This window comes from Acomys russatus, chromosome 5 (assembly GCF_903995435.1).
Source record: "Acomys russatus chromosome 5, mAcoRus1.1, whole genome shotgun sequence".
NCBI lineage: Eukaryota > Metazoa > Chordata > Mammalia > Rodentia > Muridae > Acomys > Acomys russatus.
The window spans coordinates 18823037-18844816 of record NC_067141.1 but is presented as its reverse complement, the minus strand read 5'-3'; the positions used below and the strand labels follow the sequence as shown (position 1 = coordinate 18844816).

At 47.0% G+C, this 21780-nt stretch overlaps 1 protein-coding gene across 1 annotated transcript in view; it reads left to right on the top strand.

Moving 5' to 3' along the window:
• Tcerg1l (transcription elongation regulator 1 like) overlaps nucleotides 1-21780 on the top strand; it is a 188572-nt gene that overhangs the window by 114169 nt on the left and 52623 nt on the right. The window contains exons 5-7 of the mRNA XM_051145520.1: nucleotides 9330-9424; nucleotides 13330-13418; nucleotides 21421-21575. Coding sequence (XP_051001477.1) covers nucleotides 9330-9424; nucleotides 13330-13418; nucleotides 21421-21575 — 339 coding nt within the window. The remainder of the gene's footprint in view (nucleotides 1-9329; nucleotides 9425-13329; nucleotides 13419-21420; nucleotides 21576-21780) is intronic.

Genomic DNA, 21780 nt, shown 5'->3' with positions numbered 1-21780 from the left:
TAGCCACTGTCATGTCTGCCAACTTCTCAGGTCACACAGAGGGAGGCAGGCTTCTCTCACCTGAGCTAGCTACAGCTCTTCCTTTCCTTCTCCTTGTCCTAGTATCTCTCTTCCTCCATGTCCTGGCAGAAAACTCTAGAACAATCTCCCCTGGTGACCAGACGGCTGAAGGTCCCTTGGTCCCAGGGTTATGTGCTCAGGTCCAGGGGGTAGTGCTAGAGGCCACACATTTCCCAGCCTGAGGTCCAAAGAACCACACAAATAGAGTGGCAAGAAGGGGTATTTCTGAATACAGCATAGACCTCAGACACCCAGCAACACTGTCATTGTGGGAGGTAATGACATAGCTTGAACAAGATCCACTCTGGGGTTATAATTATCCCATTCTAGAGAGTCGGGAGTCACAAATCTCTCTCCTGTTTTACAATTGCTTTAACATTGAATCCTATTTTTACAAAATGTTCCTATTTGATCAAATTTAATGATACAATTTAGAAAATGAATATATTTAATCATGCCTTTCTTGTCTATATTTAACTGAAGGTTACATAAAAAGGTATCTTGAGGAAGTTTCAAAATATTAAGTGATGAATGTCCCTGCCCGGACTGGAATGTTAGGACAGCCACACTTAACTTTACCTTTGTCAAAATGCACCTTAGACTAGCACCAACCCCTCTTGAAGTCTCATTTCTTCTGTAAACCCATAGTGGGCTGTACATGGAGGACTTAAAAAGTCCTGGGTGTTTTCAGTGGCAGCCCATTTGGTATTGAATACCTAATTGGTGTGAGTGTGCCCTTCCCTGGAGAAGATGATTTCTCCCACTCTTGGCTGGCTTTAGGAATGTATGGGGTGTGTGTGTGTGTGTGTGTGTGTGTGTGTGTGTGTGTGTGTGTGTGTGTGTTATTTCGTGTATGGTATGTGTGTGTGAACATATTAATGAAAAAGAGGACATGTTTGGAATAGGAAAGGCAAGAGGAATCATATATGTATTTTATAGTCCCCCAAATTAAAAAAGCCTTCAATATGTCAATAAATAATGAATAGAGCTTATTTAATTTTCTTATATTTGTAATACACTATACCTGGTTCATGTTTTTAGCTCTCACAGCCCTCAGTGTGACCATCTGCTTTGTCTACCAAGGAGAGAGGCAGGGGTGGGTATTTGCAGAAGGACACGACAGTGACAGGGTTACAGGCCCCTTCCATCAGCACAGGCTGAAAGACGGAGCTAAAGCCATATGAATTGAAATCTGGGACAGCAACCCATGTGCAGCCTTCACGTGGGTGCACAGGGGTTGTTACAGACGCATGCTCACCAAGCAATTCCCACAGAGCTACTGGCCTCGCTTTGTTTGCTTGTTACTGTGGCTCTCTGGAGTGGAGTGCCGCCGTCCCATCTATTGGCTCTGATTCCACTTAATGATGGCAAGAACTAGCAAGTGAGGATCTGCATCCCCAGAGCCTTTGTGATGTTATGGATACCTCTAATGGGGCCTGAGGATCCCAGGGGCCCTTGAGATAGGCTTAGAAAAAGGTGGCATAAATTCGTCCTTGGATGCCTTTCCTTCCCCCTAGCTGAGCTTTGATAGGAGGAATCACAGGCATCTCACGCCTGGTTCTGAGTGGTTTCCAGACAGCTGGAGGATCAGCAGATTGGGGGTATACTCACAGAAGAGGACAGCAGAGTGCTACGGGAACAGGAGTTGCTGTGCTGGTCTGGGGAGAGTGGATAGTGGTGTGCTTAGGGGAGAAGAAAGCAGTGTTCTGGGAGAAAGGTTGGCAGTGTTCTGTAGAGATGGCAGTGCGGTGCTATGTGGTGGGGGCCTGGGCAGTGTGCTGTGTGGTATTGTGTGGTGGGTGTGGTGGGGGCCCTGGCAGTGTACTATTGTTGTGTTGTCTGGTGCTGTGTGGTGTTGTGTGGTTTTGGCCCTAGCAGTGTTCTGTATGGTGCTGTGTGGTGGGGCCCTTGGCAGTGTGCCGTATGGTGCTGTGTGGTACTGTGTGTTGTGTTGTGTGGTTGTGGCCCTAGCAGTGTGCTGTAAGGTACTGTGTGGTGCTGGGTGGTGGTGGCCCTGACAGTGTGCTGTGTGGTGTTGTGTGGTGGGGGTCCTGGCAGTGTGCTGTACGGCACTGTGTGGTGCTGTGTGGTGTTGTGTGATTGTGGCCCTTGGCAGTGTGCTCTATGGTGCTTTGTGATGCTGGGGCCCTTGGCAGTATCCTTGTCTACACTAATCTGGAAATTTCAACTGTTCCATAATCTTGATCTAAACATACCAGCTTTTCACAAAGTAAGTATGTAACGTGCAGGTGCAAAGGTTCAAAGCACCTGCCATAGGCCACTAGCTTCTCACCCTGAGGAAACCCCATCCGTGTGGTCCTTAGAGGCTCTTGTGCTGTGATCTTGTGCTGGGCTGTAAATATGAGCTGTGGGGCTCACACATCAGGCACCCAAGTGAACACCCTCTAGTGATCTGATATTACAGGTCCTGGGAGGACACAGGAAGTTGAAAATACCCTCGAAGCAAAAGAAAGGGAGAAACTTCATAGCTGTCTAAGAATGTAGAGGCTGCTGGATTAAATAAAATAATGGCCACCATCCTTGGGACACATTTACCTGTTTATCTATACTTGTTACTTTGTGTACACCCATGTGCGTGTGTGTACACACTTGTCCCTTTGTGTATAGACTTTTGTCTCTGAGTGAACTTGTGTGGACACATGTCTCTCTCTACATCTTTGTATGTCTGTGGGTATCTAGATATGCATACGTATCTCTTTGTGTGCATCTGTGTGTATGTCCACCTGTGCACAGCATCAGCATCTTAGAGAGTCAGAGAACTTGTCCCACGTGTACTAGGCCAAGTACTAAGGTCCAACTATGATGATCTGGAGCTTCTCAGTGCACCGGCTTCCTGGAACGTAGTGGAGCCTCTTCAGATGTGGAGAGTGAGTCTCTGCTTTTCTTCTCCTTCTGGCTTTGATTCCATGTTGCCTTGACCATGGCTTTGATACCATGTTGCCTTAGCCATGACTTTGATACCATGTTGCCTTGGCCACGGCTTTGATTCCATGTTGCCTTGACCGTGGTTTTGATACCATGTTGCCTTGGATGGTGGGTGTTGCCTGAATAGCCCAGCTTGCTATTGAAATGGATTTAAGCTTTTTGGAGAAACTGCTACATTTTTCAAGGTCACATGAATCTCTCTTCCTGCCCCCTCCTATCTCAACCCTTACTTCTGTCTCTTCTCTGTATCCACCTCTCCTCCAGCCTTAGTCTAGTTGTTCATCTTCTTCCCTGCTCCAAGCCTGTGGCCAGGTCCCAGAGCTGACCCAGACTGCTTAGAGTAAATGCAGTTTTTTTTTTTTTCAAACAGGAGTGTTCTAATTTAATGTTCTTCCCTTTAAAATCTCAACTTTAGACTGGAGACTAGAACTTTGTTCCTCTTGAAATTGTGCAGGATCACTCACTGCCCATTAATTAACGTCTGAACATATGATTATGGAGGCCAGAAAAGTAGGCTGGAGCTGACTCTGAGGTCACTTTCTGGATCCAGAGTATACATGATGTCAACTTCCTCTGGGCACAGCAGGTCACAGACTGCATCTGGGGTGGATGGCCACAGTGTTCTGGGTAACATGTGGCATTGCACTTTAATGATACTGAAACACACTTGCCACACACGTTATCAAAGGGCTTAAGTGTGTCTCAGGGTCGCCTCTCTCCCTGCCGTCCCACAGGGCAGCCATACTACAGCCTGCTTCACATAGCTGACACTATGATGTACAGTGTACCTGTATCCATAGCCTCATGTGGCCTGACTGCATCCTACAACAAGATGGTTGCAGGTTCTGGAATGTTTTAGGAAAACTGACCCATTACCCCACAGACCTAGGATTCCCTTACAGTCAAGTGGAGCAGTGGAGGAATGGAGAAATAGTGTGGAAGTCACATTACAGGGTGGGTCACCCTCAGGGTTTGGATGGTCTTGTAGTCCAGAATCCATACACCTTGAAGACGCTCAGCCCTGCCCTCCTGTCTGAGTGTTTTACCACCTCATTGGCACAGGAAGTTCCAAGAAAATAAAAATGGGTGGAAAATCAATTCTCTCTGTCACTTGTCAACTCTGAAATCACAACCTGTGAAAAATTTAGGAGAACTCAGAAGTGATTTGCGTTGCCATGAAAATGATCTCCAGTTTTGTGGTCTTTTGGAGCTCCCTGTGGCTGTGCTAGGGAGACAGGAGCTGGGGAGACTGCAGGATCATCTCACAGATGGACACCAGGAGCTCAGGAGCCTGCACTCATAAGACCAGGAGTCCTCTAGCTGGCTGTAGGGCTTGACAGTACCTATTTTTCTGCTATTCACTTCCTGGAAGGGGATCTCTGAGGACAGTGCTGGTGTCACCTTCCTGGCAGGGCTGGTGCTTGGCATGAACATTCTGGGATGGGCTCCTCAGTCAGGTGGTAGACTCCTTGTCCTGTTCCTGGAAGGACAGTTCTGTCCCCTACTGCTTTGTCACTGGCTCCTGAACTCCTGTTTTGATTATTGGCTGTACCTCCAAGGTTCTGAGGAACCCTTTGTTCACTAGCCTTTATGGTCCTCAGGGAGCACTGAGAGAACACCCCTCACTCCTCTCCACCAACAAGGGGCACTGTGCAAACTCCTAAGAACAGGAAGCCACACCTTCCAGTCCCTATGACATCACAACTCTGGCTCCTGTCCTTCCAGACTACTCTGTTATCTATTTCTACTGCTCTTCAAGATTGCCAAGAAGAAAAAATAAAAGGGAAAGCTTCCTCTGGGGAGCCTTCAAATAAAAGTCTGGCCTGATCAATAGATGGATTGCAGGGAAGGCATTGCCATCATGCCTTGTTCCTAGGTGGAAATATATCCTGCACTCCCCCAGGTACGTGGGGGCCTGAAATCTTACAACTTGTTGATTTTGCTTCATAAACCAGCTCTCTCGGCCACTTCAGGGAGTCCTTTATGATGGCATCATCGGAATCCGTGGAGAGGCCCAAAGCAAAGAGTACTTAAGCATGTCAGAGTGGACCCTGCAAGTGGCCCGTGGAGAGCGCAGAGTAAGCACTTTCAGTGGAATGGCTGAGGCACAGATCCAATTATGTCTGGGGGCTGGTGGACCTTCCCCCTTGCACCTCCATAGGGTCTGCAAAATCAATGGCTGTTAAAAAGAGTTGGCGATTAAGGAAACCGTGTAGGGCAAGGTGCAGACATTTGTCACAGGTATTCAGGGGATATGTGTCTGCCACGAAGTGCTTTAAAGTGATCATCAAAAATATTTTCTCCAAGAAACACTCAAGAGGACCAATATAAACCCATGAATCTCAAAGGCTAGGATTTAAATTCAGATCTCTCCAAAGATCAACTGTTTCCAGTAAAATAAAGACTTCAGTATGCTTTCTCAAGATAATGGGGGAATAAACATAAGCCATATTTTCTTTGCTCAGGAATAGCATTAAAGACACCTGGCCTTGCTGTCAATTCTACCAACATTCTTGGCAGTGAATATGAATTTACATATCCTCAGACGTACATTCCTGTCTTTTTACCATGCCCACAGTGTTGTAATCATAGAGTAGGCAGTGTAGAAGCAAAGCCAGCCTTATTCCTTCCTTGCAAAGTCTGTCCTGTCTTGTTCTGTACAGCTTGTTCTTTATGACATTTTGGATCAAATCCAAACCAAATGGTTTGTGACTCATTCTTGGGTAGTAAAAACCTGTCCACTCACTTCCAGTCATGAAATAGCTCTCAGCTCAGTAATTAAATATGTTGAGTCCACGGCAGTAATCAGAGCATCCAACATTCCCTCAGTTTGCCTTTTCTCTTCCCATACCTGGGTCTGTTCTAAGCTGGGTCACTGTGGACAAGGACTCATTTCAGCTTGTATTTACTTCACTTTTTCCACTTTTTCTCAACCTGCGTATGAGGGCTGTATGCAAGACAGAAGGACAGGCATCCATAGGTCCTGCCTGGCCATCTCCAGTGGAAGACTTCTTGGGGCCTAGACCTCCTGTTATAGCTCAGAACCACATCCACATTAGTCCAAATCTTTGCCCATCTTCTTTGTTAGGGTTCAGGTGAGGCAAACTAAGAGCCCAGTACCTGTCTATAAGTCTCTGAATAAACTCTACTTTGTCCTCCTGTACCCTAGTACCTAGGCTGGACTCAGAGCTGGAGCCTCTTATAAGGTAAAACGAGTGACAGAAATGTGTTTCACTCCTCTAACCACACCTACATCTTGCTAGTGATGTTCAGGATGAGGGCTGGTCTCCGGAGATTCCAATAGCCCACCATGGGAGCATACACCCCCATCTTGACCTTTCAGGGAGGCAGGTCTGAGTTCAGTAGCTTGGCCAATGTCCTAACCAACCATGTCTCCATAGTGAAACCTCCACTGAAATTGGAAAACAAACTGAGGATCTCACTGGACTGAAAACATCTTCAGTTACCTAGAGAAGTCACAGAAGCAACAGGCTTCTTCTTAGCCCAGGGCCAACGTCAATGACAGTGAATCCAGAAAGTGTGAAGGAGCAAGGACTATTGCCCCTATTAACAGACTGGCCTTACACCGGCTTTATGCCTCAGAGTAACAAACTTCTGTTGACTTGACTCTTTAGACCATTAAATTCCTGCTCTGGGCTGGATTGCCCAGTGTGGAATTGGGACAGAGACCTGTATCCAGGCCTCCAGGCCTACTTCACACTTTGGCAAGGAATGAGCTTCAGGCATGATCCCAGAGTTAAAAGTCTTTTAAAAATTACATTTATTTATTTATTGTTTGCATGTGTCATGGTGTGTGTGTGTGTGTGTGTGTGTGTGTGTGTGTGTGTGTGTGTGTGTGTCTGTTTCTGTGTGTGTGTACATGTGCACACACACACAGGCATAGCAATCTGTTTCTAGAGGTCAACCTTTACCACTGAGCCATCTCGAAGACACAAGCTCTAGAAATGTTGATGTGCTTGGCAGCAAGCCTAGGATCAGAGGTGAGAAAGTTCTCCCATATCCTTGACTTTAAGTTTCATGGCTTAGACGTGTTTATCCAGCCACAGGGAAGCTGATAGCTCCTCCCAAGGTGGACCCATCTGCTTTTCTTTCTCACCCCCCTACACCTTTCCCTTTCTGTTTTGTCAGTACTGGGAATCCAGCTCCAGGATTCACACATTCTGGGTAAAAACTTCTCTACTGAGTCACACCCTTCCCCCTTCCACGCCAATCTTGTGCTGCATGGGTAGATAGTTTGGCCTAGGGACACATCTTGGTTGTGGCTATAACTGGTTGTGCTGAAGCCCTGAGGCTAGCATGTCTGGCTTCTGTGTGAAAGGAAGGATATGGGTGGATTGCACACACAATGACAGGAGGAAGCCATGACACCAGGGTTGCTTGCTGGGCTTGCTTGCCTATGGCTCATGCTAAGGATAGCTCTTCCTTCAGAGGCAAGTACCAGTCCTCTGTCCTCTGGAGAAAATGTCAGCCAGGACAGTCCACAGAGTGACGGTGGTGGACAAGGGACCTCATCCTTATGACATCACCTAAGCACTCACACCCACTCCCTGGTAGGGAAGAGGAGCCAGAGGTAGAGCATCCATGTTACTGTCTTGGTCCAGATGCTGTGCCTCTACACAACAGGGCTCCTTTCTCCACGGCCAGAGCTTCCCAGCTTCTCTGTGTAGGAAGCACAGTTGCTGAATGAACATGCCTCAATGAGCGTTCTCCTTTTCACAGTTCAGGAACAGGATGACTCTGCAGCCACAGCCTTTAGGGTATCGATATGAGCATAATGGAAACCTCAAGTCCAGTGTGAGAATCAGATCTGTATGGCCCCAGCCACCAGCCACCACAGAATGGATGGCAGTTAGTGCAGTGTTGACAGTGGGCATGGTGTTGAAAGTACACAAGAAATTCACATTGGTAGATCAAGAAAGATTGAGGTGAAAGACGCTAGGATGGTTCTCCTGCTTTGCCCTGCCTGCCCCATCCTCCAGGCTCCAATGTTTTCCCAGAGGAAGCCATTCCCAGGTCACCATTTTTGCAGAGTATGTTTGCATGCGTGTGCACATGGAAAGCTTTTTCTGCCATCTCCTACCTTCCTCTCTGTGGCCTTCGCAGCAGAGGTTGGTGTCAAGAGCTCTGGATCCATCTTGAGAAGCAGAGCTATCTTAGTGTGATGCCTCTCAAGCTACCAGAAGCTTGCTCCTGCTTCTCTGCTGCTTTTACTTTCTGTTGGATTGGTGTGTGGTTAGATGCTTTGGTTTCCCTTTCTATTTTTGATGCTTAGATACTCATCAGCCTACTGCCTTTTATTGAAAGCATTTGCTATGGTTTTAGGCATTGGATAGATATATTTTGGAAAAGAAGATTTAAACTTCAATTTGGTTTTTTTTTATTTAGGACTTGCTAGAGCTTGTCTTTTTCTCTATTGTTTTGCTGATGCAACTGTTGTTAAAATGTCACGCAGTCTGGCCCATGGAAACGCCCTTACCCATTTGGTGATAAGTGAGGGATAGCTAGAGGTCCAGCCACCTTGGAGTCTTCTCCACACTAGGCAGGGATGCTCTACGATGTCCAAGAGGGCCATCAGCTGTCAAAGGTTTACTGAGGCTGGTTTCTGTGTCACACATTGTTCCTGTCTGGGGGACGCCTGGGTCCTATGCATCCTCAACCCAAGTAGTCTGGCCACATAGCATTACCAAAGGTAATTTATCTTGTGCTAAGCACAAGCCCAAATGAACTTTGATGATACAGAGGAAACTCCCGACTGCCTAGGCATGGGAAACACAGGGAAAGCAACAGCAGCCATATTTGCACATGGACCTGGGAACATATGGGAGGAGCGATGGCCATAGCTAGCCAGTTGCTGGTAGTATTCTTACCACCTCCCACCATGTGCTGACTCACTGGCAGGACCGTTCCTGTCCTGGGTGGTTTTTGTTGGGGACACTCTACATGAATGCATTATTCCTGGGATTCTCCATCTAAAAAATTGGGGGTGACAGAGTGAGACCAGCTAGAAACTTCAAGGACAGGCTGAAAAGAAGCCTGCAGGGAGTCACAGACACAGATGTTATGGGCAATCCTTGCCTGGGTCAGGAAAGGGCCCTGGTGAGAGACCCAGGTCTCTGAGGCATCAGGGTAATACTGTCACTAGACTATAGCTGAAAAGCCATGGCTGAAGTGCCTGCCTCTATATTCCGTAGTGTTGGTAATCAATTTGGATTTTCAAAGCCACGTTTTGTCTTTGATGAATTTTTCAAGTCATAAGTGACATGACAAATGGAATACTAACGGCCATTGTTTTGGCTCCACAGATAAAAGCAAAGAGCACAGCCGTGCACCCCGTCCTCCTGCCCTGATGCTACGGGCCCCAGAGAGGAAGAGCCTGGTGGGGGACAAAGAGGACAAGGTGAGTGTCAACCCTTGGAGTGTTATAGAGACACAGTCCCTAGGTCTGGGAGTTTTGGGGCTGGGACACAATCCCACATGTTTCTCACAAGGCATTTATGAAATGACTTTGCCTGTTCACCCTGCACCACTGCGGAACCCAGGCTGGCAACTTCTGTACCCTGAGGGAGAGCAAGCGGACCCAGACATGGTCCGGGAGAGCACCATGACCTATAGAGCTTATTCTTGGGATCCTGTGGGAGGAACTTAGCTTCTAGTTCAGTTCAAACTGCATCTGTTTTCTGAATGAAGAGAAGGCATAAGTGGGTAAGGCTTCTGCCTACATACGGTTCAAAGTTAGGCTGGGGGGCGGGCTGGAGAGATGGCTCAGTGGTTAAGAGCACTGTCTGCTCTTCCAAAGGATCCAGATTCAAGTCCCAGCATCCAACTAGCATCCCACACCTATCTGTAACCAGTTCTAAAGGATCTGATACTTTCACACTAGTATACATAAAATAAATCTTAAAAACAAAACAAAAAGCAAAGTTAAAGAAACCCCAAGGCATGGCAATATTTCTTTCAATATTCTAATTTTGGGCCATTCTCCTCACACATTTGCCAAATGGCCTTTTAAGACCAGCCAGGACACAGTCTCACACCTGAGTAAGCTATGTTTACCCTACGTCGCTACACTTGAGAATAACAAACTGTAGGGCTCCTGCCCTCACAAGGGTGTCCTGGAGCCTGTGTGTCTCAGAACCTTTCAGCATATTCTCCTTGCTTTTCTCATGTGTTTCTACCTCGTGCGTACTGGGATGCTTTGTTCTTCCTGGCCCAGGGTCCCCAGTTAGCCTCATCCCAGGACTCAGTCACCTGGAAGCTCACCTCTTCTTACCCACCTTTATTATCCCCATATTGGGTGGTAAACACCTACCACAAGTGTGTGGTTGGTGCATACTAAAATTTGCCCTGGTGCATGAGTGTTCCAGAAGAAATTAGCACATCTCTGCCAGAATTACATATTAATTACACAGCTAGCTTCGCTGGTGCTGTCCATAAATACTGGCTTTATTACTGGGTTCTGCCAGTCTGATTCACTTTTATTACTTCCTCATCAAGCAGGAGTTTTACACCGTGATTAGCCATTTTTATCACCAACAGGAAATTATAACCAGTATGTGCCTCGTGAAGAAGATCTTGGTAATTAGCCAGAGAGAATCCTAGCATTGCCAAATTTAGAAGTTGGTCCCATCACAAATTATACTCTACCGTATTTACTTGAGTAATTTGGTACTCGGAGGCTCCATGTTGAGTTCTATTGTTCAATTAACTTCCAAATGAAAATCCCTTCCAGTTTTCCTAATTGGATTAGCAATATAAACCCTGATCTTAATGTATGTATGTGTATTTGTGTGTGTGTGTGTGTGTGTGTGTGTGTGTGTGTGTGTGTGTGTGTATACTTGGTTAAGACAAGTGCTTCTTAATAGTCGCTGTTAAGCTAATTCTTTATCCTGACCTTATTTTCTCACAGGAAACAAAAATATTTTCCATTTCCAGAAAGTTTTTTTTTTAATTCCACAAAAGCTTTGATTTTTATACAGGGTGGCTGTATAAATTAAAACCCATTTATTAAATGTAGGTATCATAGCAGAGGCTATGAGAGACCCCGGAAAGACATGGGATGCACATGCACAGGTGCATCATGGGCACAGTGCTTCAGTTACCCTCTTCTCAGATTTATCTACACACCAGAACAGGGAAGGTGCTTTCGTAGCCATCCATCTACTCCCATCTCACATTTGTTGTCCTTCCATGTTGGGAAGGACTAACTGGCCCTTCTGAAAACACAGTCAATGTGAAACAGCTTTGTTGTATTATCAAGGATTTTACCAAAGAGCTGCTACACTTGGCTGATTTACCTCTTTGGGTTATCTCTCGTTTAAAAAAAAAAAAAGATTAAAAAAATAATGATGTTTTTGTGGGGATATGTGGACGTGGGTGTGGGTGCCTGAGGAGACCAGAAGACGATGCTAGATTCCTTGGAGCTGAAGTTACATGTAGCTGTGAGGCCAAACTAAGCACTAAGAACTAAACTCAGGTCGTTTGCAAGGGAAGTATGCACTCTTAACTTCTGAGCCATTACACCAGCTCCAGGTTTATTCCTACTTCCTAAGAAGTAACAATGAAACAATTTTATGGTTAGAGTCACCATGACCTGGGGAACTGTATTAAAGGGTCACAGCATTAGGAAGGTTGAGAACCACTGCTCTTGGCTCTTACAGTAACTCAGAGTTCTTTCTCACATCATTAGAAATTTGTGCCAAGGATGGCCGAAACTCAGTGCAATTCCTTCCTCCCTACCTAGAAGAGTGACAAGGAAAGCAAGCTGTGGCTGCAGCATTGTCCGGGGCCTTGGTCACTGATGCCAGGAATTGGTGCCACTACTGTCTGTCCTACACTGGCCTCGTGTTGGATGTTTCTGCCACTGGCATGAGTCCTAACTTCATTCAGATTTGGTTGGGCGCATGGCCAGCCATCTTTTCCTGTATACGACTTAAAATCCATTGGTGTCCTTGACGGTGAAATCAGGTTCTAAAGTGTCAAAGTGAGACACTGTTTCATAATCCCTACCTCAGACCAGGTTGTCATTTGAAACAGCCCTTTAATCGCACCTGAATTTCCAGATGCAAAGAGAGGCTATCACCTTCGTTATGGTCTGAGTTTTGAGAGTGAAACTGTGTAAGCTTGTGTGGGTGGATGGGTGGGAGAGAAAGGTCTAGAAAGGTCTGTATCCCTAGAATTTATGTTCTCTGAATTCTTTTCTTTCCTAGAATGTGGCATGATTGTATTAATGTTTGTTCACTTTTGAAGAGCCTGCTCTCTGGATGTTGCTTTTCCACAGTGAGAATTAGACTTTAGCCCATTGTTGAACCAAGAATTTATGATACTCTTAAGTAGGACAGTTAAGTATGACAGCCCAAGTCCTGGCTGTGGGTCCCTACTGGACACGTGATCCACCAATATTTTTAATTTCAAGCAAGATTTGCCTCTGCTGCCCTAGTTCCATCTGAGAAGAACACCGAGAAAGGCCCGTTCGATGCCTTTTTGAACTGGAGAGAATAAATGTTCATTTTCCCCCCTAGGAGATACAAAGTTCAAACAACTCTTGTTTTCTACATGGGGACAAAGAAAGTGACACTTTCCAAACCTAGCAAGGCATCAGAATCACATGCACCTTGGAAAATGACCCCTTGAGTGCTGTCTGAGCAAGGTGACGCCAAGAGGTAGGGAATACCCCCACCACTTGCTTAGGACTTTGCTCTCACTTAAGGATGGTAGCTTGAGTCAGGTGTGGTGGCTGACACTGGGAAGGCTCATACTCAACAGGGTGAGACAAGGGGATCACTGCAAGACTGAGTCCAGCCCAGGCTATATAATGACTTCCTGTACAACCTGGGGCAGATAGGCTTGTCACTTCTCCTAGCCTAATGCACCCAAACGTGTCAGCCCTGGCTGTGTCTAGGCTACCTTGCAGCATGGAGGTTCTCTGTCACTGTACAGGGATTTCACAGCCCAGTGACTCCAGCCCATGAGTCCTGGATATGAGCCCTGCCCTGCCCTGCTCCCTGGAACTGCAGCAGTCTCATGATTTCCCTTTGTCTCTGCATCTGAGAGCCGACAAATGGGGACCCCAGAGGCTGCCTCTTGTGGGTTGCTCTGTGTGTGCCTGTGATGTAGTCCATTGTCAACTCAAGCCTTCTTGCGACTGCCCAATCTAAGAGCCTCCTCTTAGCTGTGTTTTACTTTGCAGTCATTGCTGGAGACAGCTGAGCCTGCTGGGGCCTCGCTACTTTTCGCTTTGTTCCTGGAACTGGGAGAGTGTCCGGAATCGAAACAATCATCTCTCTCCTTCTCTTTCTCTCAAAGGAGCCCCCACCCATGCTGGTAAGAGGGGAGGATACTGCAGCAAAAGGCAACAGACCTGTGGCCTCCACGCCTGTGCCAGGATCCCCCTGGTAAGCCACCCCTAAAGCCAAGAGCCATAAAACACAGCTTCATGTTGTCCCAGAGTCTGCTTAATGTCATGAGGTGGGGGGGGGGGTGAGAGGGAGAGAGAGAGAAAGAGAGACAGGGAGGGAGGGAGCCCATACTCCTTAGACATAGCATGATTAAAAACAAAACCTCCACTCCCAGGGCAGGTATGATTCTCTCTCCACTGTTGTCACATCTGTAGAAAGGGAAATGGCAGTTAAACGATGAGTTCCTGGATCCTAGTGTATTTGTATGTATTAAAACAGCAGTGCCGATACCTATAGATAAGCAAAAGTCAGCAGGGCAAGGCAAATGTACCATGCCATGAGCTGCTAAGGATTTTCTACCCTCTCCTGCAAGAAGGAGTGCCGGGAAGTAACTGTTAATTAAAGCCCTGTCTCACTCTCCCCAGCTGCCCTGAGAGGATTCCTGAGCTCCAAGTCTGCCTTACTCCAAAGCACCTTCCACAAGGGAGCCACCGTCTTTGGTTTTTTTTAAAAGTGCCCTTTTCTAATGGAGTAATTTGGAAACAGGATAAAAAGGTTATTATAGTAAAAATTAGTTTTTAAAACCTGACAATTGGAGTACAATATACAGCTGGGAGGAAATGCTAAATCCAACTGAGAGAAATAGCAATGATGGCATTAGGATAACGTGCCCTCCAGGCACAGCAATGGGGTGTAGCAGAGTAATGTGTCCTCTTGGAGCAGCAGTTGGGGGATCCGGATAATATGACCCCTGGGAGTTGCAATGGAGCCATCGGGATACAATATTCTCTAAAAATAGCAATGGCATATCTGGAAGAGTGACTTTTTTATTTTCTCAGGGCCTTGCATCTTTTATGCAGAGTTAACAGAGCCTACAACCATATTCTGGCTATCCAGTCTACCTATAGAAAGGGCGTCCCTTCCATCTTGGCAAGGTAGTGTCCATATTGCAGCATTAGTGAGCTCCTGTTCACTACCTTTAGCTCAGCTTCTGGGAGTAGTTGGCTGCTGCTTCCCCAAGCCCATGGGCCCCAGTGCTCTCAGAGTCCATTGTTAAGTTCTGACCCTAGATACTCGGTTATGAGTTGACATCAGACCTCCAGACCAAAGGCTTAGTCCTAGGAGGCTACTTCATAAAGATGCTAGCCTGCAGGAGGCCTCAGCAGGCTACCCACATTCTGTGTAGCTGACTCTAAAGCCAGGGCCTCCCACTGCCTCCCTTGATTTTGGTGATAATTCTCTAGAGTGACTCACAAGACTCAGGAAACTGCTTAACTGTGATTAGCTATGATTGCAGTTTTATTATAAAGGATATGACTCAGGAGCTATGAGATGGAAGAGAAACGCAGGGCCCTGGGGTTGGGACAGGGCCTAATGTTTCTGTGTCTTTTTTGAGCACCTGGCAACTGAACATATTTTCATCCCCAGAAGATCCTCATCTTGCCCCATTTCAGTGTCAGTGTCTCCATGGAAACATATTTGGGTAGGTCTTTGGCCAAGTGATTGAAATCAGTCCTACCTTTCCAGGAGGTTATGGTAGAGCTACAAGCGCTCATAATGGGATGTCATGACCTGTAGAGATAAATCCTCATCCTGAACACATTAGCAAGAACTCAAGTGTGGTCAGTTGGGCAAAGAATTCCCCTGTCTATTCAGTAGGTCCCAGGAATCCTAGCAGTTCTATGCCAGGACCCAGGGGGAGAACTATGTATAGAAACATCCATTCATCATTTTTCATGCCGTGACTTCCACGGAGCTTCCCTCTTGAGACTATACCTGTAGACGTGACCTTGAACACTAGACCCTTCTGACTAAACCCTGAACTTCCTCTCCCCTCCCCCACCATACAGTACTGCAATGAAAAAGGAACCAGAGATGAGCCTGACTGATGGTCAACAAGGCTCATGGGTTATAGCTTCCCCATGCCCTGTGTGAGGATCTCTTAATTGTTAAGGTCAGAATGTGAGCCTTCTTGCCTTGAGTAGCAGGGGTCCCTTGTGTATCACATGGCCATGATATAAATAAACTGCATCCGTACGATAGCAGACATCTGGGAATCAATGAGTTGAGGCTTGGCCCCACTTGAATGAAACATTCTATCTCAGGAAAAGGACCACATGGGGCCATTGTAAGCTTCTGAGAATGGAGCTATCAAGTTCTGGATTCTTCTAGAAGATGGAATGAACAAGGAGGAGGACCCGGCTGTTACCTGTGTTGACAAGGAGCAGGGCTGTGAGACTGAGATACAGCTGTAGCTAGAGAGGGTTCAGACCGGAAGGAAGTGACAGAATCACAGAGGTGCCATTTAATATACAAAATGGCTAATTTCCTGCTGCCTTAGGCTAGTGGAGGGCTGTTCCTGGTCCTCTCCTCTCTGACTGGCAAGCTGATAGTAGTGGGGACTCTACAGCAGAGCCCATATGGGCAGTGCACAGGATACAAAAGTATAGGAGAAGCACTAAATGCTTACACACCGATGGAGCGGCTCCATTGTATGACCCAGTCAGAATTGGGCCTCCTGGCTGGTACCTATGTAATATTACAGAGAGTGTGGAGTGTGATGCCCTTACATCCTTTGCTTTGTGTCTTCCTAACCTCGGCTACAGTTCCTTTCCTGGTAAAGTGGCCCTTTAGCTAAGGTATGTGTGTGTTGGAAGATCTCACAAGCATACAGTAAGGGACAGGTGACATGACACGCAGCAGAATGACAGAAGAGGCTCCAGGGGTTCCCAAATCAAGTCTCTTTACTTCTGACCGGTCACCCCAGTGTTCTTCCTGTGTCTAGGGGAATCTTGTTCACTTTGCTCCCATGATGGAACCCCTCCTGCCTTGTGGGATGATTATAGCTAAACACAGACCTTGAAAAGTAGGACAAGTGGGAAGATATGAGCCGCCAGCCTGGCTCAGATCCTGGAAGGAGACACTTTGGCAGAAGAACAGAAATCTCAGAATGAAAGTCCCCTGAGGACCCATGGCTGGGGAGGTTCCCACATAGGCAGAGCTGACATGGCTGCAAGAGGTGTCACTCTGAACCTCAGAGCTGCCTGGTAGGCTGCAACCAGAGCAAGCAGGAAATTGAAAAACACAAATCTACCTCTTGACTTTTTTTCATTCTGTCTTCACACTTTAGCAAACTGAGCTGAGAAACAAAACAATTGACAGGACTCCCGGTAAAGAAGACTTCCAGTCTCACGCACACAGGTGTGGGAGACTTGAGCAAAGGCTGAAGGTTAAAGCCATACATTGTATTTCTTGTTTGTATCCACGTGTGCAAAACCCACAAGGAGCTGGTCATGCTGAAGAAACTTTAAAAGTGTGAGAGGGAAAAGGGTGGTCCCTGTTTGCCCACAGGGACAATCTATACTTAACAGCTAAGTGAGTCAAAGGTGACCCAGAGCATCCTTTGGCCTCCCTAACCACTTAGGACCCAATCCTATAGTCTAATTGCACCAAGAGATGGCCAGGTTGTTTCTTCAGACATATTACTGTAACCTTAGTAACACAAAGTCAGTCCCTGAATAAGAGTGAATCCAGAGTTCTGTCCATCCTCCTCTCATGGTGGGTGTCAGCTAAACTATTAAAGATGTTTCCAGGCCCTGGGATAACCTCTTCAGACAACTCTTCATTTCAGAAGGCCACAGAGATTAGCATTCTTGGGTGGTTTGAAGGGACCCAGAATCCAGACACAGCTTTGAGGGCACTGAAGAGGGAAGTGTGTACACCCCACTTCCACTCAAAGCGAGGCCTTGCCCATGAGAAAGCTGAGCGTGTACCTGTGAAACCTTCTGTTTAACATTGAAAGGCTTTTCTTGCAATTTTTGATGACACGGGGACATTTCAAAGGTAATGGCTAAACAAAGAGTAAAATCCATGAAGCTTTGGCTCTAAGGGCAATAAATGTAAACATCAATGATTAATTAGCATCCGAGAGTCATTTTAGAGATCATGGATTTATAAATAATTAGCTATTTTCATGAAATTTAAACGATGTGTACTGAACATTTCACGTCGTCTCACTTTTCTAAGAAAGTGCAGATTGATGTGGTCAAGTTTGGTCAGCAACTTACGAGCAAAGTTCTTCCTGAGTGCTGTGGGGAGAGAAGTGTCCAGACAAGGAGTCAGGGGACATGGTACCATCGCAGGCGCCGCCTCCTACCAAGGCCTCACACTTGATTCTTGTCCTAAGATGCAGATGCAGTTAAAGCACTTGGCCAAATGAGCATGGTGTGTAGCCAGGGTCTGGTGCTCTTGTCCCACAGAGAGGCCAGTGGTGGGCGGGCCATGTTGGGCAAGAGGCGTTTTTGGGTCCAACCACTACTGGTATGGCTCCTAGAGTGGCCCTTCAAACAGCTGGGTGGAGTTAGTCATCCTAGGCACATTCTTTGTCCCTGGTTTCATGTTAATGGCATGGCTTTTATTCTAACCTGAATCATTTGATATTTTAAGAATATCATAACTATCCATTAATTGCATACAGCCTTTAAAAAAAAAAATAGAATCCCTGGGTGTGTAGCACTGTAAGTATTGCGTTTTGCTGGGCTTTAAAAGAATCTGCATGAAAGGATGTTCTTGGATGAAGTTGGCAGATCAGCTTCAGAGAGAAGGAGTAGTTCCCCAGGCGTGACGCATATGGATGTTTGACTGGAGAGAGAGGTGATTAGGAATCATGGTTATTAAGGGAGAAGCAGGCTGGGCCACATCAGCGCAGTGTCAATTTTTCATGTGACATGTGATCACGCTCACTCAGCTGGGAGCAAGCATCACTCTTCTTTGAGTACATACTGCTGAAGGGAAACCAAATGTCATTTTGTCCCCTTTGCATAATTGAGCTTTTATTATGTCAGAGAAGGGACAGGTAAGGTGTTACTGTTGGGGAGGGGAGCTGAATGCTGAATTAAATGTCAAAGTGCTTAGTTACGGCAGATGGAGGAGGAGGCAGGAGGAAGCTACCACTTAGATCCAGGCTAAAGAGGCCTCTGGAGGTGGCCCCCTGGGTGGGTGAGGGGAGGAGTGAGTAGGTCCCAGCTCTGGGTGTTTTTTTATCAGTCTCCATGAAGGTATGCTTGAGTCCTGAAACAGTGCTAAGGCAGGAGGACCCACTGTAACTCCTCACCTGTGATTTTTTAACTGTCTTAAAATGAGTAGGGGAGGTCAAAGGTCAATCCCTGCCAGGTTTCTTGGAGATAGCCTGGGCCATGTTTGAAGAGGGAGAGCCTGCACAAACACTCCGAAAAGGCTGGTCTGCTACTGCTGATTAGCCACTCACAGAACGAGAAGATCTGAGTGCAGGAAGCAGCTACAGATAGCATGCAACAAGGGCATGCAAAGAAGCAAACAAGGACGAACCCTGGGTGCACAGTGTAGGAGCTCAGGTGGGGCACACCTTGAGGAGCCATCCCTGTGGCCTCTCTGGGTGCCACAGTGAGAATGCACGTGAGCAGCAGGCAGGGTTTTGTCAGCTCTCCCTAGTCCTCTCTCCCAACCCCTGCCTGCTCTCACCTCAGAAAGTAAGAAGTAGGAAAAAAAAAAAGAAAAGCAGTATTGACTTCAGGAGCAATGTCTTTCCAGATCCTGAGACACTTCCCTCTGGCATGCCTCAGTTCGTGGGTGGGGGGTGAGGGGGGCAGGGGGATTGCGGGGCGGGGGGGATGTGACAGTCATCATAAAGCCATGTACATTCTCCAGCACAGTGCTGCTGACAGTCATGTGTCAGTTGCTCTTATCCCTGTCCTGAGTGTCAGATACAATATTTCTGTTCGTTAGGAACTCACTCTGAAAACCACCAGGGTTGGGGGCGGGGCATGGCCAAAGTGCTTGGGTTGCAAAGCCTGTTCCTTTCATCTTCTTGCTTAAACTCTGCAAGACACACAGTCCTCCTCCTGCAACTGGACCATGAACGACCCAAAGCCCAGTCCAGGTCAGTCCCTTGTAAAGACAAAAACCCAAGAGGGAGAGCAGCAAAGGGGACAGGGATGCTCTTTGTTCATTGATGGCGTACCAGACCCAGTGAGCGCCAAGCTTCATCCCGCACAAGAATGCCTTACCCTGGATGGAGCATGCAGGACAGAGTCCAGAGAGCGAGAAGCCACAGGTGTGTTTGTTCAGGGTTCATATAGGCAGCAAGCCAAACTTGATTTCCCACTCCAGTGGGCTAAGCAGTAGTGATTCTCCCACACCTCAAGGCTTTATTACTAAAGGGCAACTTTATTATTAAAAACCCTTTTCTAGAACAAATCAACCGCCACCAGATCTCTCTACACATGGGGCCTCTCAGTGTGGGGATCCTGTATCAGACTTAAATAACTCCAGTGTGCTAATTACATCCTCCGGGATCCGGGGACATTTTGAGAGAAGAGGGATATGGCTGCCATCCAGGAATTATGTGGCTTGATTAGAGAAGGGGAGCTATCCGTGTACTTAAAATGGGCATAAAATGAAACATAAAATTAATTTTGCATGTCATAGCCAGCCCCGTCTAGTTGAAACCAACCGGAACAAGTGGACGGGCAGATTTCCTCTTGGGAGCCACATCTATTTACCTGTCACTGGCCCTGCAGTTCAATTCCACATGCTCCCCCTGGGCACAGGCACAGGAACTGGCTCTTTGCAGCCTGGATATAAATGTGTACTGTGTTAATTGTCACTCCTCCCCCTCGACGCTAATGCTCCATTAAGTCTCTAATTAGCTCCATTCCTCCCTGGCTTTAGAAGTTTGGTGGTGGCAAGAAGGGAAGCAGGCGATGTTTCCTCCTCCTAGAGGCGTTGCAGAGAGCCAGCTCTTCCTAGGGTGGGATGCACTGGTGTGGCTTTGTACTCGGGCAGCACTTGCTAAAGCCACTGCGTCCCACAGAACTTTGAAAACAAGGCCTGGGGTAATTTGGCCATATATATATATATATATATATATATATATATATATATATATATATATATATATATATATATATATATATTTTTTTTTTTTTTTTTTTTTTTTGAGGTGTGAAGTCTGTTTCTTTAGTGAATGAGAGAGCTTGGGAGGTAGAAAAGAGACACCTGAGAACCCAGAGACACTGACCTGGGCCATTCAGCAGAAAGGCCTTTAGATACATGTTCCCAAGGGGCCCTGCATCTTTGACTTCAAGGAAAAGAACAACTGCAGAAGGCTATGAGCCTGGCTCCCTTGCATTGCTCTGGTCAGTGGTGAGATTCAGGTAGCCCCTTCCGGAGACCACTCTAACCTGCACAATTTGGCCCTTGGCTCCCTGCACTGGAGACTATACCCAGCAACCCTCTTATCTGTTCAGACTTAAAGGTCTAGGGAGCCTTAAGTAGGGTAGGGGACTCATAACCCTCCACCACACAGCTTCCTGGACCACCTACACCCAGATGTGCAAGCTACCTGTCCCAGCCCCTCGGTCCACTTTTCCAGATCTATTGACTTACTTTGAGCCAAGTTTCCAGGTGATGGGAGATCTCTCTGTGGCGAGCCAGTGTCCACAGCTGACAGCCAGATGCTGCTACTGAACTCCAGCACTATGGGGCAGCACTCCTGCTCTTCTCCACCCGGAAGCAAAGGATTGCCCACCCTCATCTGAGTTCAGCCTCTCATCCCTCAAGTCCTCTCATGCCCAAGCCCCTTCTCTGACCAGAAGAGTTTCATCAGAGCTCAGTGTGTGACCCTCAGGATTCTGGACAGCTAGGGGTTTCCACACAGATCATATGCAGGGAGCCATCTGTTCCCCATTAGGAAAGCCTGCTAGAGCTCTGCGATGGGGGGTGGGGCCTTGGATTAGCTGAGGCTGCTGTGTGTCTCCCCATCCCCTCCTTGATCTCCTTCTCTGAGGACTGACCAGCAACAGTCTTTGTGCTTTCTCCCCTGGGTGCTCTGCCCCTTCTCTCAAGCTCTGTTCCCCAGTACTTCCCATGCAAAGACCCCCACACTGTTGTGTTAATTAAACACACCAGGACACACCAGTGACTAAGGTGAGTATTTTTTTTTTTTTTTTAACTTTCACAGGTGCGTGGTCTGGACGGGTGACGACCGCGTCTTCTTCTTCAACCCGACCATGCAACTGTCAGTCTGGGAGAAGCCAGTGGACCTGAAGAACCGTGGGGACCTCAAGAGGATCATCGAGGACCCACCCCACAAACGCAAGCTGGAGGCCTCAGCAAGTAATTAGGAAGGGAGGCATGCCACTGTGGGAGGGTTACACTCTGTCTGGGGCCAAGAGCCGAAGTTGCTGTCCCTGGCTACGCTGGAAAGTAGCTCTAATAGAATCATGTTCAGGACTGCAGACTCACAAATTAAGGTTTTGTGACACTTTCCACCGAAAACTTGACCCTTTCGAGTTTGGGCTTTTCATTGCATCCCATGAGG